Source organism: Zootoca vivipara, chromosome 9 (assembly GCF_963506605.1).
Source record: "Zootoca vivipara chromosome 9, rZooViv1.1, whole genome shotgun sequence".
NCBI classification, from domain to species: Eukaryota; Metazoa; Chordata; class Lepidosauria; order Squamata; family Lacertidae; genus Zootoca; species Zootoca vivipara.
In genome coordinates, this window is record NC_083284.1 from 5,579,318 (window position 1) to 5,595,475 (window position 16,158).

Here is a 16,158-nt window from a genome sequence, read left to right on the forward strand (position 1 = left end):
CTTATTGGATCATTCTTTGTCTAGTTCCTCCCCTTTGACATTTCCGCCTTGGAAGACCCCGCTGGGAGTATGAGATTCCCAACGGCTTCGCTCACAAGGGTCATCAGGCCCACTCACCACGACAAGGTGATGATCCCTTGCAATGCACGCCCCTCTCCCAAGGTGTTTCGCAGGATTCTAAAACAAAAGACCCCCCCCAAAAAAACTTCCAAGAAATTTCAATGCATTCTTCTGCTTCCCTCCTGCGTCTTGTAGATTCTTGCAGAAAGGTAGGCAATGTCAGTCACCGGCCTTTGGACAGTGGCCAGTGTTGATAAGTGCAGAAATCTTTTTTGCAGCCAAAGCAAGCACAAACTGATTGATGGTAAAACCTAATAGAAATGGGTACTATAGCAAAGATCCGAGACACTGAGCACCCTTGAAGTCGAAGGTGGTGCTTTTAAAAAAATGGGAGATAGTAAGACTGTGTGCTGCTTAGCAGTTTTAGCAGATGGTGGTCGTAATTTTGGTTATCAAGTGGCAGTGTTTAATAATAGGTGAAATCTGGCTCAGATATCCACCTATAGTGGACTTTCTGATATCTCTTGCCAATAGTTCCACAAATCTTGTTGAATGCACTCATAGCACTGATGCAGACATGCTCTCTTGCCTTTTAGTCTCAAAGCAAAATTTATTTATGATTTTTTTTTGTTTGGTTTTTCTTTGTCAGCTGCTTTGAGACACATGTGAAAAGCAGGGTGTGATTTTTTAAAAATAAATAAAAGCGTGAGTGTCTGCAAAAACCATTTATGACACATACCCTGAGCTGCTTGTCGGTTAATCGAAAAATAACCCCTCTAAGTTCACCTGTTATTAGATTGGTATTCCATATGAGATACAAATTCTTTTTTTTTAAAAAAAAAGCAATTTATTAAATTTTTCAAATAAACACATTAAACAATAACAAAACATTCAACAACAAACACAACACACACAATTTTTCTCTTTTAAACATCTATTCACCTATCTCAAATTCCCAATGCTTTGACTTCCCTCCCTCCCCTCATTTGGTTTTCTTATCAACTCTTATCTCGCAGTTCCTTTACTCCCTCTACTTAAAGTCATTTTGTAGGATTTATTTCAATCCTGCAAGTGTCTTTAAACTTCTACAGTTCCTCTCCATATAGTCCACAAATTTACTCCAGTCTTTTTGGAACTTTGCCTCTCCCTGGTTTCGGATCCTGCTAGTCAGTCTTGCTAGTTCCGCATAGTCTATCTATCATTTTCGTCTGCCACTCTTCGATCGTCGGTAACTCCTGGGTTTTCCATTTTTGGGCTAACAAAGTCCTTGCCGCGGTTGTCGCATACATAAATAATACTTGATCTCCTTTTAAAATCTCTTGTCCTATATGACCCAATAAAAAAGCCTCCGGTTTTTTGGGAAAAATATATTTAAAAATCTTTTTCCATATGAGATACAAATTCAAAGAAGTGATTGACTGGTTTCTGTCTGTTCCGTCAATCTCTTTAAAACACGTTGGCAACCTGATGTCTTTGGCCTAATGGTTTACGAGCCCCCCCCCCAAAAAATCTTAATTTCAAAAGCTCTCTGCAAACAATTCAGTTCAGATCTCTGGCAAGAGTGATGCAATGATACCTGCCTGCTATGCACAGAGAGAAAGGCAATGGGGTGGCTGAAAAAGAAAGGGGGGGCCACCCGTTTTCTTCTCTGGTCCCCCCACCCACAGTCTGCATGCAGCCCCCTAACGGATTACTGATGGAATCATAGAACTGTAGATTTGAAAGGGACCCTGAGGATCATCTAGCCTGACCCCCTGCAAGGCAGGAAAATGCTGCTGCCCCATACGGGGACCATAGCTGCCAAGTTTTCCCTTTTCTCGCGAGGAAGCCTATTCAGCATAATGGAATTTCCCTTAAAAAAAGGGAGAACTTGGCAGCTATGACGGGGACCGAACCTGCAACCATGGCATTATCAGCACCACTCTCTAACCAACTGAGCCAGAGGTTTTCAACCTTTTGGGGTCCACGGCTCCCTTGACCAACTGCATTCTTTCTGCGGCTCCCCTGTGGGGCTCAGGAGCCCAGTTAGGTCATCCCTTGCCTGTGGAGCTGGCAGTCTCTCCTGTTTTTTGAAACCCTTCTGTAACGGGGAGGGCTTACAGAGAACAGCCCCCCCTCATCCGAAGCAGCTCGTCTCCCAGCAGTCATGAGAGCGAAGGGTCTGAGGGAGTGAGTCAGGAAACGGAAAGAGAGTGCCAGGGCTCTGGCAACATTCAAGAGCCCCCGCTCCATCGGCAGGGAGACGCCGGAATTGAGGAGGAGGAGGAAAGGGAGGTGCTTCTCAGTTTCGAGGCTTTTATGTTGGTCCAGAACGCGGAGGGGGGCAGTGCAGGAATCTGACTCGAGTGAGTAGACATGAAACCAGCAGTTTGTTACACTGTAAATAATGTGCACTAATAAAAACTTCTGAAAGACAAGCATGTGGAAGGTCGTTACTCAAGAGTAGTCACAACAACCCTGACACCTTCCTTGTGGGGTGTTCCCTCAGCCTCCCCTCTCCTTGGGAGTCTTTTGGGCAGCCGCTGCTGCCACCCCGGTTTCTGAGCTGCCCCCCCTTGCCCCAAGGAGAGGTGACTCCTCACACTGCCTCACAGGGGCCTGGGAAGCAGCCCCTGGCCAGCCCCACAAGCACCAATTCACCTGGGGAGCTTGTAGCCAGGGCCGCTGCAACAAACAGCTGTGCAAGCCTTGGGGAGGCAGAGATGCAAGAGGGCATCAGGGGAGGGAGGGAAGGAAAGAAAGAGGGACAGAGGACAGTGTTGCCCGCGGCACCCCTGACCAGCATTCAAGGCACCCCAGGGTGCCACGGCACACTGGTTGAAAACCACTGAACTGAGCTATCCAGGAACACAGCCCTTAATAGCAGAAAGGTTGCCTTACCTAGCTTTTAAAAAAAGGTTACAGGTAGGTAGCCGTGTTGGTCTGAGTCGAAGCAAAATAAAAAAAAATCCTTCAGTAGCACCTTAAAGACCAACTAAGTATTTATTTTGGTATGAGCTTTCGTGTGCATGCACACTTCTTCGTTTGGCCTGTTTGTCCAATATAGAGAGCTGAAGGGCGCTGTTGGCATTTGATGGCATATACAATGTTAGAAGATGAGCAATTAAATAGTCCATCTCAGGACTATCTCTATATTGGACAAACAGGCCAAACCCTACGCCAAAGGATAAATCTGACATCAGGAACCACAAGACAGAGAAACCAGTAGGAGAACACTTCAATCTCCCAGGACATTCTATACAAAATCTCAAAGCAATTGTTTTATTACAAAAAAATTTCAGGAACAGACTGGAAAGAGAAGTTGCTGAATTGGAACTCATTACCAAGCTTAAAACCATGGAGCCAGCTGGGATGAACAAAGACATAGGATTCTTATCTCATTATGCATGATCAAGCTTTCTTTAGCGCCTCAGCCCTTGCTTTTTCTCCGCAGGACCAATTGCAGTCATCAGCAGTCGTTAACAGCCATCTACAGGTTTACCACTCCCATCAGCCCATCACCCATTCCCCCCACCCTCTGTATATACATAAGGGTCTGACTCTTCTGTTTCAAGTGTATCTGACGAAGTGTGCATGCACACGAAAGCACATACCAAAATAAATACTTAGTTGGTCTTTAAGGTGCTACTGAAGGAATTTTTTTTAACAAGGTGTTACCTTTTGACCCTGGGCATCGCCTTGCTATTTCATGCTACGGCGGTACAGAAATCTTTCTCTAAATAAATCACCTTTTTTTTGTTATTTCCTTTTTGCACCCCACCTTTCCTCCAAGGAGCTCAGCTGCACGGTGGTAGTTCTTGTGTTCCACCCACATTTTGCCCTCCCCTAACCAAAGAACAAACAGAACCTCGCATTGTTTAAAAAGTAGGTGACGCTTGAAACATTAGCTCGCTTTCCCCAGGAGTGATTGTTTATGAAAAAGCCCGCGAACCTCCTATTATTAGAGCAATTGCATGTCACAAGGGCTGCTAATCCTTTAGAGCCAGTTCACTGCGGCATGTCTACATCAAGCCAATAATTTGTGCTTGCAAGAGGTTAAAGAAAGTGAGCGAAAGAGAAACGCTGCTAATTAATTTAATCCAGCTGGCAGTCTAGGTGCGATGCTTCACCCCCTGGTTTCATTTTTGCAATCAAACCCCTTTGTGTCCGTATCATCAAAATTCCTGGTCGTTCTCATTCTGGCTGGTTTGGGATGCTGTGGCACAGTGCGTGCTCTTAAGAGGAGCTGCCTGTTTTGCATTAGACCAAATACCCATCTCCTCCAATCGCCAGTGAGATGCACATATACAAGTGAAGTTTCCCCCCTCACCTGTCTTTCAAAGCCATCTCAGCTGGAGGCTGTCTCCGTCTCCTTTTTGCAGCAGCAAATGCCAGTATGCTGAACATGCGTTGCATGATGTAATAGGAGCGAGTGGGAAATGTTGAAACGAAACCTTCCTGGCGTCTGACGCTGAGCAGCCTAGTTGTCCAAGGAAGTGTTCAGAATCCATCCTGAAGATGGCAGGACAGCAGCCTTCAAAGGATGCTTGCTGTCTTCTGTTTGTCCGAAACCAGATTTCCTTGAGGGCTCCTGCTTAAACGTAGTAGCTATACTGTACTTTGGGGAGGAAGTCAGGTCTGAGTCTGCTGCCCTGGATTCCAAGATGGAAGAAAAGCAATGTGCATATGGAAATACAGTGGTACCTTGGTTCTCGAACGGCTTAGTTAACAGACAAATCGGCTCCCGAATGCCAAAAACCCGGAAGTAAGTGTTCCGGTTTGCAGATGTTTTTTGGAAGCTGAACGCAGTTTCCGTTTGAGTGCAGGAAGCTCCTGTAGCCAATCGGAAGCCACGCCTTGGTTTTTGAACGGTTTCGGAAGTCGAACGGACTACCGGAACCGATTAAGCCCGAGAACCAAGGTTCCTCTGTCAATAAATTATTTGTGTGAAGGAAGTTCCAGGTTCAGTTCAGCTCAGAAGGATGAAGGTTGCAGGTGATGTGGAAGACTCTAGAAGACTTGGAGAGGCACTGGCAGAATGCTCTCAAGGCTGGGCTGGACACCCAAATAGCCTGACCTAGAATAATAGAGTTGGCAGGGACCCTGAGGAGCATCTAGTCCACCTCCCTTGCAATGCAGGAATAGGCAGCTGTCTCTTACAGGGATCGAACCTGCAACCTTGGCATTGTCAGCAGCATGCTTTAACCAACTGAGCTTGCTATAACTGTCCTCTTTTCCCTTGATCTCTTGTGTGAGGGCAAGGGCTGTAGCAAAATGATAGGGCATCTGCTCTGCATGCAAAAGGTTCAATCCCTGCCATTTCCAGATACGGCTGGGGGAAAGACCTGAAACCGCAGAGAGCTGCTGCCAGCCAGTGTGGGCAGTTCTGAGCTGGAAGGACCCATGGCCTGGTTCTGTAGAAGGCAGCTTCCAATGCTCCAACTCCCTTTATAGTGTGCATTTTATTGCATCTTCCTCTTGGACTTTTCCCAAAAGCCTGGAACAATATTTCATTAAAATGTGGAGGCTCTCTGCTTTCTCCCTTCTTTAAGTTTCTAACCCTCTTGACTTCAAGGAGCAATTACAAAAGGCGAGCTCCGGTCAGCCTTTTAGTTGCATGAAGCCAATTTATTGCAAAATAAAGGCAGGTGGGAACGAGCCAGGACAGAATCCACTCTGGTACCTCTTTCTTATTTCTTCTTCCTAAGTCTGAAATTCCTTTGACCCGCTCAGAGAATATGCTTGGAACGTGCCTCGTGGGAAGAATATGGTCCCGCAGAGAGCAAAAATGGCTGCTTTGTTCTGCCTTTGCAAAAACACCTTGAATAGACTTTGCTTTGATTCCCTGATCCCTGAGATGTGTGGCGGAGAGTGAGCAATAAAACAGACTCTCTCTTGTTGCAGGCTACCTTAAGTGTGATACGGACGATGGCTGTGAGAACAAAGAAGAAGTCGGGGGTGAAGAACTTTTTGACACCGTAAATTCCTCAATCGTCTCCGGGGACAGCATCAGGTTCTTTGTGAATGTCAACTTGGATGTACAGCAGAATGTTACAGGTAAGGATGCCACCTGCTTCTTACCTGAGACCATCTTGGTCTCTCTCTCTCTCTCTCTGCCTGGTTTGCACATCACTTTTTAAATTGCAGCTAAGCTGAACGATGGCTTAAAGGTGGATACCATTGTGTTGGTGATGCGGAGAAAATCACCCCTCCTTCCCTGGTCCCTGCCGCTGCCGCCACGCTACTGGCAACTAAACCATGGTTTGATTGAACCTTGTATCTGAGCCCAGGCTCATGGTTTGTCTCTCTCCCAACAAGCCTGAGTTTGGATGTTAACACTAAACCAAAACACGTCTCAACTCCAAGTAGCCGCTGTAATCTTCTCCCCGTGCACCAGCAGGCTGTGCATTCACCTTTAAACCGTAGTTAAGCTTAACCATGGTTTACAGTGTTGTACGAACAAGAATGGGGCCGTTTCTCATTTTGCACAAGGCAGTCGTCTTGGCACATGTTAGAAGACTTGATTGTGTGACGGCGCATGAGTGTTCAAAAGGGGAAGACTCTTTGGGGTGTGTTTATTGAACTCAAACAGGAATTGGCCTCACTTCTGTAGGTGTGACCATGCGACTAATACAAGTTGCACCGAGACTGGGTGGACTAGCCTAAGCAGAGGGAGAGACAGGGCTAAAGAGGCTGCGCTTACTAAAATATCCTTTTCCTGGCACACTTGGAAAAAACTTCCATCTTCCCAGAGAGAGATTTGTAAAAAGTTGGGAAACACTGAATTAGCTTCAAAAAGTGTTAAGACTTAACAGAACGATCTCCCCCCCCCCCAAAAAAAACACCTAAGGCTACAGATGGATGTCTGTGGCATCCTGCTGGGAGTCCATTTTGAAGACACGGGCTGCTTTCTATTTGCAGAAGACATGGACAGTTTTTGTTTGAAACTCTGTTTACGTGCACATTTGTGTCATGTTTCTATACACAACGAGGTTTATAATGGTACAGTTGATCGCATCAGGAGGAGAACAAAGCACGGGCACAACAGAGGCGCAAAGAGTCGTCTGCATCATTTTTACAATACCTAATTTCCCCCATAACATCCCGCTTGTCTTCGCTTCCATCTGCGCTGTTTGCTGACTGTGTTAGCCCAACAGCAGGTGCCTGAGCTTCTGGGAAATCTCGTTCCGTGCCAGGGGTTGTCAAACATTTTGGGCCTACGGATACATTTCCAGATGGGAGAAACTGTTGTGAGAATTGCACACACACACACACACACACACACACACACACACACAACACTGCAACCAAGCACACACCACAACCTCTTCAGTTGCCTGCAACAGAATGCTGCCTTCCAGCTTAATTTCGGCAAGAGGAAAGGCAGGGCAAGTGGGCACCAGGAAAGGCCTCTGCAGATGTGCCCTTGGGCATCACATTGGTAACCCCCATTTGAACCCCTGGTGCCAGTCAGCTAGATGCCCCAATGGCCTGGTTCAGTATAAAGCACTCCTTTGTTCTTAAAATTGAAAGAAAAGGCTGTAGCTGTCAGGAGCAGGTCAGCAAGAAATCACACAGCGTCAGTGAAGTTAACTGTTTACTCACGGAAACAAGGTTGATGCAGGAGGTCAGGCCTAGTGAGCTCAGCAACTCGAATTGGTAGATCTTGCCCCTGTTGTGGAGACTGAAGATCCTCGCCTTCCCACTGTTCCCTAAGTCTCCTCCTTTCCAAGCAATCTTGAGACTATGCCGCCATGACTGAATTTGCTCCTCCTGCTTCATACCTCTTCCGGTTCTGGGAGACCACTGGGGAGGGGAGCTGGTTGCAGCAGGAAGGGGAGACTCCCTGGATTCTTCAGCCTCATCTCTGCCTCTTGGCCCCACCCCCATTCTCCAAACTTTGCTTTTGCCTCTGATTCTGGACTGCTCTCTGTCATAGACTCTCTCAGCTCACGAAACCCTGCTGCCTCTTCTGACACCTCTTCCCCCCAGACTGCCTCCCTCTTCTCCCTCCGATGCGTTGTCGACCCACCACTAATCCCCTGGCTCTGAACTTTCTTCCCCCGGCAATTCCCAGCAGGTGCCTCCCTTCCCACTCCTCTGCCATCCAGACAGTTCATGACAGTAGCTCAGTTGGAAAACTGCTGCCAGTCAATATAGGCCACACTTGAGTTAAATGGACCAGTGCTCTGATTTGCCATAAAGCACTTTCGTATGTTTCTGTGACACTGTGTAGCGCATCTCTCTCATAGAATCATAGAGTTGGAAGAGACCACAAGGGCCATCCAGTCCAAACCCCTGCCAAGCAGGAAACACCATCAAAGCATTCTTGACATATGCCTGTCAAGCCTCTGCTTAAAGACCTCCAAAGAAGGAGACTCCACCACACTCCTTGGTAGCAAATTCCACTGCCGAACAGCTCTTACTGTCAGGAAGTTCTTCCTAATGTTTAGGTGGAATCTTCTTTCTTGTAATTTGAATCCATTGCTCCGTGTCCGCTTCTCTGGAGCAGCAGAAAACAACCTTTCTCCCTCCTCCATATGACATCCTTTCATATATTTGAACATGGCTATCATATCACCCCTTAACCTTCTCTTCACCAGGCTAAACATACCCAGCTCCCTAAGACGTTCCTCATAAGGCATCGTTTCCAGGCCTTTGACCATTTTTGTTGCCCTCTTCTGGACACGTTCCAGCTTGTCAGTATCCTTCTTGAACTGTGGTGCCCAGAACTGGACACAGTATTCCAGGTGAGGTCTGATCAGAGCAGAATACAGTGGTACTATTACTTCCCTAGATCTAGATGCTATACTCCTATTGATGCAGCCCAGAATTGCATTGGTTTTTTTAGCTGCTGCATCACACTGTTGACTCATGTCAAGTTTGTGGTCTACCAAGACTCCTAGATCCTTTTCACATGTACTGCTCTCAAGCCAGGTGTCACCACTCTCTCTCTGGCTAGGTTGCCCTTCTCCGTCTAGGGAGAAACCACCTTTTGGCTCTTCTGTAATAGTTTCTGCTACATTTCTCTCCCACAAACTGCAGTGTATATCTTTCCACCCTTCTCCTTGCAACACGAGGCGCTTTCTCGCTGCACCTTGAGTTACGCTGACAATGCAATAAGCCCGACGGCCCCCGGGGGGGTTGGGTGGGGAGGTGGATGCAGGGCGAGGCGAGGCAAAATTAGGGGCAGCTAAATTTAGCACCTTCCCGTCGGGGTGTGCATGGAGGAATGCCAGAATGTCTGCCTGCTCATTGTGCCCCCGCTGTGTCCGTGTCTTGCTATTCTGTTTACGCAATCGATTGTGCCATTATTCGCCTCTCTGCTATTTGAAAAATCCTGCCCTTGTGAATTAGCATTGTTCGACTGCAGAGGAAAAAACCCTCGCCGGAATGAATAGAGGATGCCGGCCCCTTGCTCTTAGCCTTCCCCGGCTGGTCTAAGGCCGTTTCCCTTGCTGCTTTCGGAAGCTACAAGTTACGTGACTCCCATCACCTGCTAAACCCAAACATGGATCGTATAATGCTTGGACCACAGCTGTGAGGCGTCTGTCTTGCAGTGCAGAGAAGAGTCCGGCTGCCGGATCAGGCCAAAGGCCAGCCAGATGCCGTGATGGAAAAACTCTGAGCAGGACCTGAGCACTGCCTGGAACTGCCTGGCTGTTAACATTGGACAGGCACCTTTGCTATGCTGTTTTACGACTTCTTCTAAAAATGTCGCTCCATGCCAGGAAGGCTACCCAGACACATCATTTAGTTATATATACACTACTGATTTCTATCTGTGCATCATAGATGGTCTCTTTATATACCCTGCCAAGAGATGTACAGTGGAACCTTGGTTCTCGAACTTCATCTGTTCCGGAAATCCAATTGACTCCCAAAACCATTCAGAAACCAAGACGTTGCTTCTGATTGGCTGCGGGAGCTTCCTGCACTCAAGCGGAAGCTACGTCGGACATTCAGCTTCCGAAAAATGTTCGAAAACAGGAACACTTACTTCCGGGTTTTTGGCATTTGGGAGCTGATTTGTTCGTCAACTAAGCCATTTGAGAACCAAGATATGACTGTATTTCTTTTTGATTAAGCAGTTTGCAAGTTTCCCCAAGTGAATAACAACAGTGCATGAGAGTGGGGGGCACACTTTGGAGAAGGTGCAGGTCTAGAAACTGACAATCCGTTCTCCAAAACGGAGACCAACTTGAATAAAATATTGCGGGGTGCAGATAAGCCCCGCCCCCCACATCATTGATCACAAACCTTTTGAATGGCAATGCCCATCAATCTGGGGGAGGCTTGGACCCTCACCAATATTTTATTGGTGGGGCTGAAAGGACCTCAGTCCCTACGAGTTGGCTCATGTGCTCTAAAATATCACGTTACCCTTCCTGTTACTCTTCTTCCTAAACTCTGCTGGGCTCTTAGGGCTGCTGGTAAGGGCCATTCCATATTTTGTCTTGGTCTTGTGGATCTAGGGATCTTAGTGGACCACAAGCTTAGCACAAGTCAACAGTGTGATCCAGCAGCAAATAAAGCTGGTGCTATTCTAGGCTGCATCGACAGGGCCAAAGGAAGTACTGCTCTATTGTGCCTTGGTCAGACCACACATGCACTATTGTTTCCAGTTCTGGGCGCCACAATTGAAGAAGGATGTGGACAAGCTGGGACATGTACGGAGGTGGCCAACCAAGGTGATCAAGGGTCCGAAAACCAAGCCTGATAAGGAACGGTTGAGGGAATTGGATATGTTTAACCAGGAAAAAAAAGGAGACCGAGAGGCATCTCAAGCGTTGTCACTTGAGAGAGGGAACAAGCTTGTTTTCTCCCACTCTGGAGGGTAGAACTCGAACCGAAGGCTTCAAGTTACAAGCAAGGAGATTTTGACTAAACATCGGGAAGAACGTTCTGGTGGTAAAGAGAGAGTGGAACAGACTCTCTCGCTCACCGGACCAAAGACTTTGTTTGGGGTTCATTGGCCAAGTGCTCACATCCATCATTTGATGGAAGGGAGAAATTCCTACTTGAAGGTTTGGTATCGCTTTGATAGCAATTTCTTGGGAACGGTTTGCACAGAAGCACTGCACGTATCAGAGACTCGCTTCGAACAACGAAGTGTTAAATAAAATTTGAAGCCCTCCGCTCTCTATGCACGGGCTCGTAGGTATGATTCATGCAACCTCATTCTCCAGAAAGCTGTTAAAATATAAATTTCTCTGGGTGTTAGTGCTTCCTAGAAATTGCGCGACACACTTAGTTTCTAAAGTATCTCTTCCAAATCATTATGCACTGTAGAAGAGCAATTTAAAAATGCAATGCATTCGAATTTAATCTAAGCACACAGGCTGTTCAAATATTATTGTTGTTGCCCATTAGACTGCTGCTGCCACATTCTGAAATTAATGATTAATTGAACTCCACAGCTGCACACAAATGTGTCCCAGTTTCCTGCAAAAACTGGCAATTTTGGTTGAGGTAGGAAGGCTAAGGCCTGTTAAGGGTTGTCCATTTTGGTGGTGGCTGATTTCTCCCTTGGCTATATTGGTCCATGGATGTCCCAGCCAATCAGGGAACATGTCAAAATACTACATAGCCAATCAGATTTGATCCGCAAGATGATGCAGCTAACAGCAAGTGAGGGCAATTGCAATAATTAAACGTTTTCACAAGGAGTGCTGAAACATTGCCAGAGGCAGACATTCTTTTTTGGCGTGATTGACACCATTTGTCAAAACGAAACGAAACATCTTGCTTTGCTAATCTTTAAATGCTAAATTTTTATCTGTGCTCAGGAGGCATGTCTAGTTTTTGCTCAGTGCTTAGTTCTCGTGTCTGAGAGGTGCTTTTGGTATACTGCAGCAAGCTGGCACCTAGCTACCCCCAGGCTGAATATTTTTAAATACCAAAATAAATGAAAACATAAGAAGGGTCCCCATCTGTCCTGGAGAGAAGTGACTAGTGGGGTTCCACAGGGTTCTGTCTTGGACCCAGTCTTATTCAACATCTTTATCAATGACTTGGATGATGGGCTTGAGGGCATCCTGAGCAAGTTTGCAGATGACACCAAATTGGGAGGGGTGGCTAATACCCCAGAGGACAGGATCACTCTTCAGAATGACCTTAACAGATTAGACAACTGGGCCAAAGCAAACAAGATGAATTTTAACAGGGAGAAATGTAAAGTACTACACTTGGGCAAAAAAAATAAAAGGCACAAATACAGGATGGGAGACACCTGGCTTGAGAGCAGTACATGTGAAAAGGATCTAGGAGTCCTGGTAGACCACAAACTTGACATGAGTCAACAGTGTGATGCAGCAGCTAAAAAAAGCCAATGCAATTCTGGGCTGCATCAATAGGAGTATAGCATCTAGATCAGGCACCCCCAAACTGCGGCCCTCCAGATGTTTTGGCCTACAACTCCCATGATCCCTAGCTAACAGGACCAGTGGTTAGGGATGATGGGAATTGTAGCCCAAAACATCTGGAGGGCCGAAGTTTAGGGATGCCTGATCTAGATCAAGGGAAGTAATAGTACCACTGTATTCTGCTCTGGTCAGACCTCACCTGGAGTACTGTGGGGGAGGATAAGAGTATTCAGAAATATGACCTGAGTCTGCCTCTCAGGTTTCTGGGGCCACTTCCATGTCTTAAGAGCAAAGGTGGATTCGTAGAACCGTGTGAAATTTTATGTGCCTGAGAAGTTACTAGTCCTTAGGAAGGTATCTGTCGAGTCTGCAGGTTTGTGATAGCTTTATCGTTGGAAGGAAGTAGCTCTGTGTATAGTAACTACTACAACATTCCAGCAGAATGAAAAATACAGGGAATTACCATAGATCTGAGCGTTTTTGCTCAAAGGTAGGAGAATAACACATAGGGACCCAGGTGGCGCTGTGGTTAAACCACTGAGCCTAGGGCTTGCTGACCACAAGGTCGGCGGTTCGAATCCCTGTGACGGGGTGAGCTCCCGTTGCTTGGTCCCAGCTCCTGCCAACCTAGCAGTTCGAAAGCACGTCAAAATGCAAGTAGATAAATAGGAACCGCTACAGCGGGAAGGTAAACGGCGTTTCCGTGTGCTGCTCTGGTTTGCCAGAAGCGGCTTTGTCATGCTGGCCACATAACCTGGAAGCTATACGCCGGCTACCTCGGCCAATAATGCGAGATGAGCGCGCAACCCCAGAGTCGGTCACGACTGGACCTAATGGTCAGGGGTCCCTTTACCTTTTTAGGAGAATAACACAGCTATTTAGAATCATAGAATTGTAGAGTTCGAAAGGACATCAAGGGTCATCTAGTCCAACCTCCTGCAATGCATCCAAGACAGATAGCCATCCAACCTTTGGAACTTAAGACTCTGAGGGTTGATTCACACATTGTGTCTTTCAGATACAGGGTGTCTGCTGTGGGTAATTCCTGTGCCCTGGACTTGCAAGTGTTTTTCATTGGCCAACTCCCAAGAGACTGCGATCTACTCACAGAGTTAAAAACTGGCAGTGATCTATTCCCTTTTGGGGGGTTCAGGTCAAAGTTGTTGAGCTTTTCTTAGGATGGAAAGCCCTGGTCTTTTTGGGGGGGTTCAGGTCAAATTGTTGAGCTTTTTTACGGAGGAGGAAAGCCCTGTTTTGGGGGGTTGCAGGGCTTTTTTTTAAGGGGAGCGAAAGTTGTTTAGCTTCTTTGGGGAGAGCCAGTGATCTACCACAGACGTCCAGTGATCTACCAGTCGATCACGATCTACCTGTTGGACGTGCCTGTCCTAGGCAACCAGTGCCAGGAGGAAAACACAAGTTATTTGGTGGTGACGCCATTGCTCGTTCCACAGCACAATTTGATTGATTGATTGATGGATTGATTGTATTTCTACTCCACTGTTTAAAGGAATCCCAAAGCAGCTTACAAGCAATAATTAATAATAATAATAATTTTATTTGTATCCCGCCCTCCCTGGCTGAGGCCAGGCTCAGAGTGGCTAACATCATAAAAACAACACAGAATGCATAAAAATGAGACATCAATTAATTAAAATACATCTTAAAATTAATTCAGACAAGTTAAAATTCGGGCAGGTGGCAATTTATCAGGTTGGAATTGAGAGTGGTTAATACTTGCCGGGATCAACTGTTTCCACTGATCATACAAGGACCTGTGAGCAGGTTGGGGGCCGCCTTCGGGCTTGTTTTATACAAAGGAAAGTAAGTCAAGCTGCACCCTGCCCAAAGGCATAATTGGGCATCACAAGTAAAGCCCAAATCATACAAAGCAATAATAAATCATATAAAATAATAATGACTCATATAAAATAATTGACAAATAATCAGTAAAACATTTGCGATTAATAATAATAATAATAATAATTTTTTATTCATACCCCACCCATCTGGCTGGGTTTCCCCAGCCACTCCTGGCGGCTTCCAACAAAAGATTTAAAATACATTAAAACATCAGTCATTTAACACTTCTAAACACTATCAACAAAGCAGCAACTAAAACAATAAGCTAAACATCGCAGTTCCAGCAAAATCCCTATTATACGATTATCAAATCAATATGGGAGTTTCAATGCTGTAAAATAATATCAGCATTAACCAAATAGCAACTAGAAATATTTGTGTGCATACCCAGACACAGAGACACCTGAAATGTCCTTGCCTCGGCCATCTTCAGCTCATTGTACATCTCCTTTAGCAAAATGAGAAGCTGAGTCTGAGGGGCTTTCTGTGGGGAAACTGAAACGTGAGCCCGGGTTCAAATCTCGACATCTCCAGGAAAGGCTGGGAGAGAGCCCTATCTGGAATCCTGGAGAGCTGCTGCCAGTCTGTGTAGACAATACTGAGCAAGATGGGACCAAGGACAAGTCATTTTTTATTTCCCCCGTCTGTGCTCACTCTTTTTACTAGCTGGCTTATTTCCTAATGGCAAATGCTTCTCCGTGCATCTGTGCCTGAGGTCAAAAACAAGAAATAAAAGCTTTTCCTAAATCATTATTATTATTTTCTCGGTGGTAGCAATTTGGTGAAGAGCCAGTTGGAAGGCAGGATGTGGCTTTGTTTAGCTGTAATAATGGGGCAGCCTTTACACTTTTTTGCACACAAACACCCACCTTTAATAAGGGTTGTCCCACCCTCGACACAATAGACCGTTCCGAGATACTGAATCGACAGTTTCCTGAAAAGCCCTCCAGACGCAACGCAGGCACACCCGGGGCAAACCGTCGGGAAACTTAACCGGCAAGCGAGAGCTTCCAAAATGTGGGGGGGGGCGAGGGCAGGAGGTGGGTCCCACTGCTAAGATAATTTTTCCCCCCTGAAAGGAGGGGTTGCATGGATTTAAGAAGGAGCCCAATCTGGCGGCGCCAAGGAATTCCAGAGAGAGAGCCGTCCAGAGACAAGTGGTCTGGGACTACATGGGTATCACTCTGCATACAATAGTTGCATTTCCTCACATTAATAGCAAAGCCCTTTTCATGTCGCCAGGCACAATGCCGGCCCCACGAGCTCCATCTGATAAATCCTATTTTAGAAACCCTGATGTCAGGGTGGGATGCCGGCCACTTGAGCGCTTCCGACTCCGAGAATGGAAAATGGATGCGCCAATTGTGTTCCCTGATAGGCTATGCCTCTTGTCCGTGCTTCCTGGTTGACAAGGGCAGTTTGAGAAGGGGAAAAAAAAAGAATTTAAATGTTTCTTAGGAACTTCGCTTGCCCGCCTTAAAAGCCTTTGGAACGCTTGTGCGCAATTCTCGCATGCAGTTTTGAGCTCAGAGGCCGGAGGGTTTTGTTTCAGATGGGCCAGGGTAAACCCCGAATGAGCAAGGGGAAAGTCAAAACGGTCTGCTCTCTGTAAAGTTTTCAGAAGAGGCTGCCGTGTATATGGGGAGGCCGGGCGCTGCCCTGGTCTAGAGATTCCTTCCAGTGCTCAAATAAGGCAAGCTCTGGTCTCAGGGTGCCCATGTGTCCTCCTTTGCAGAGGGCAGTCCTCTGTTTGAATGGCTGCCAAGGGAATAGTCTTCTACCGGAAGCCGTCCCCTCCTGCGATAGCTGCCCAGGACAAGTCTGGCTTTAAGGGACCATGGTGGAAGTTTCTCATCTATTGCAAGCACCTCGACACCCGACCGAGCAGGGATGC

General features: G+C 46.6%; 1 protein-coding gene across 9 annotated transcripts in view; it reads left to right on the forward strand.

Moving 5' to 3' along the window:
* The window catches only part of SLC4A11 (solute carrier family 4 member 11), a 218,647-nt gene that overhangs the window by 124,401 nt on the left and 78,088 nt on the right, over window positions 1-16,158 (forward strand). For 8 of the 9 annotated variants that reach the window (XM_060278338.1, XM_060278343.1, XM_060278337.1 and 5 more), the window contains exon 3: window positions 5,944-6,096. In XM_060278338.1, coding sequence (XP_060134321.1) covers window positions 5,944-6,096 — 153 coding nt within the window. Of the gene's footprint in view, window positions 1-5,943; window positions 6,097-16,158 lie in introns of those variants that run through there. The other variant, XM_060278344.1, reaches the window with a different exon arrangement.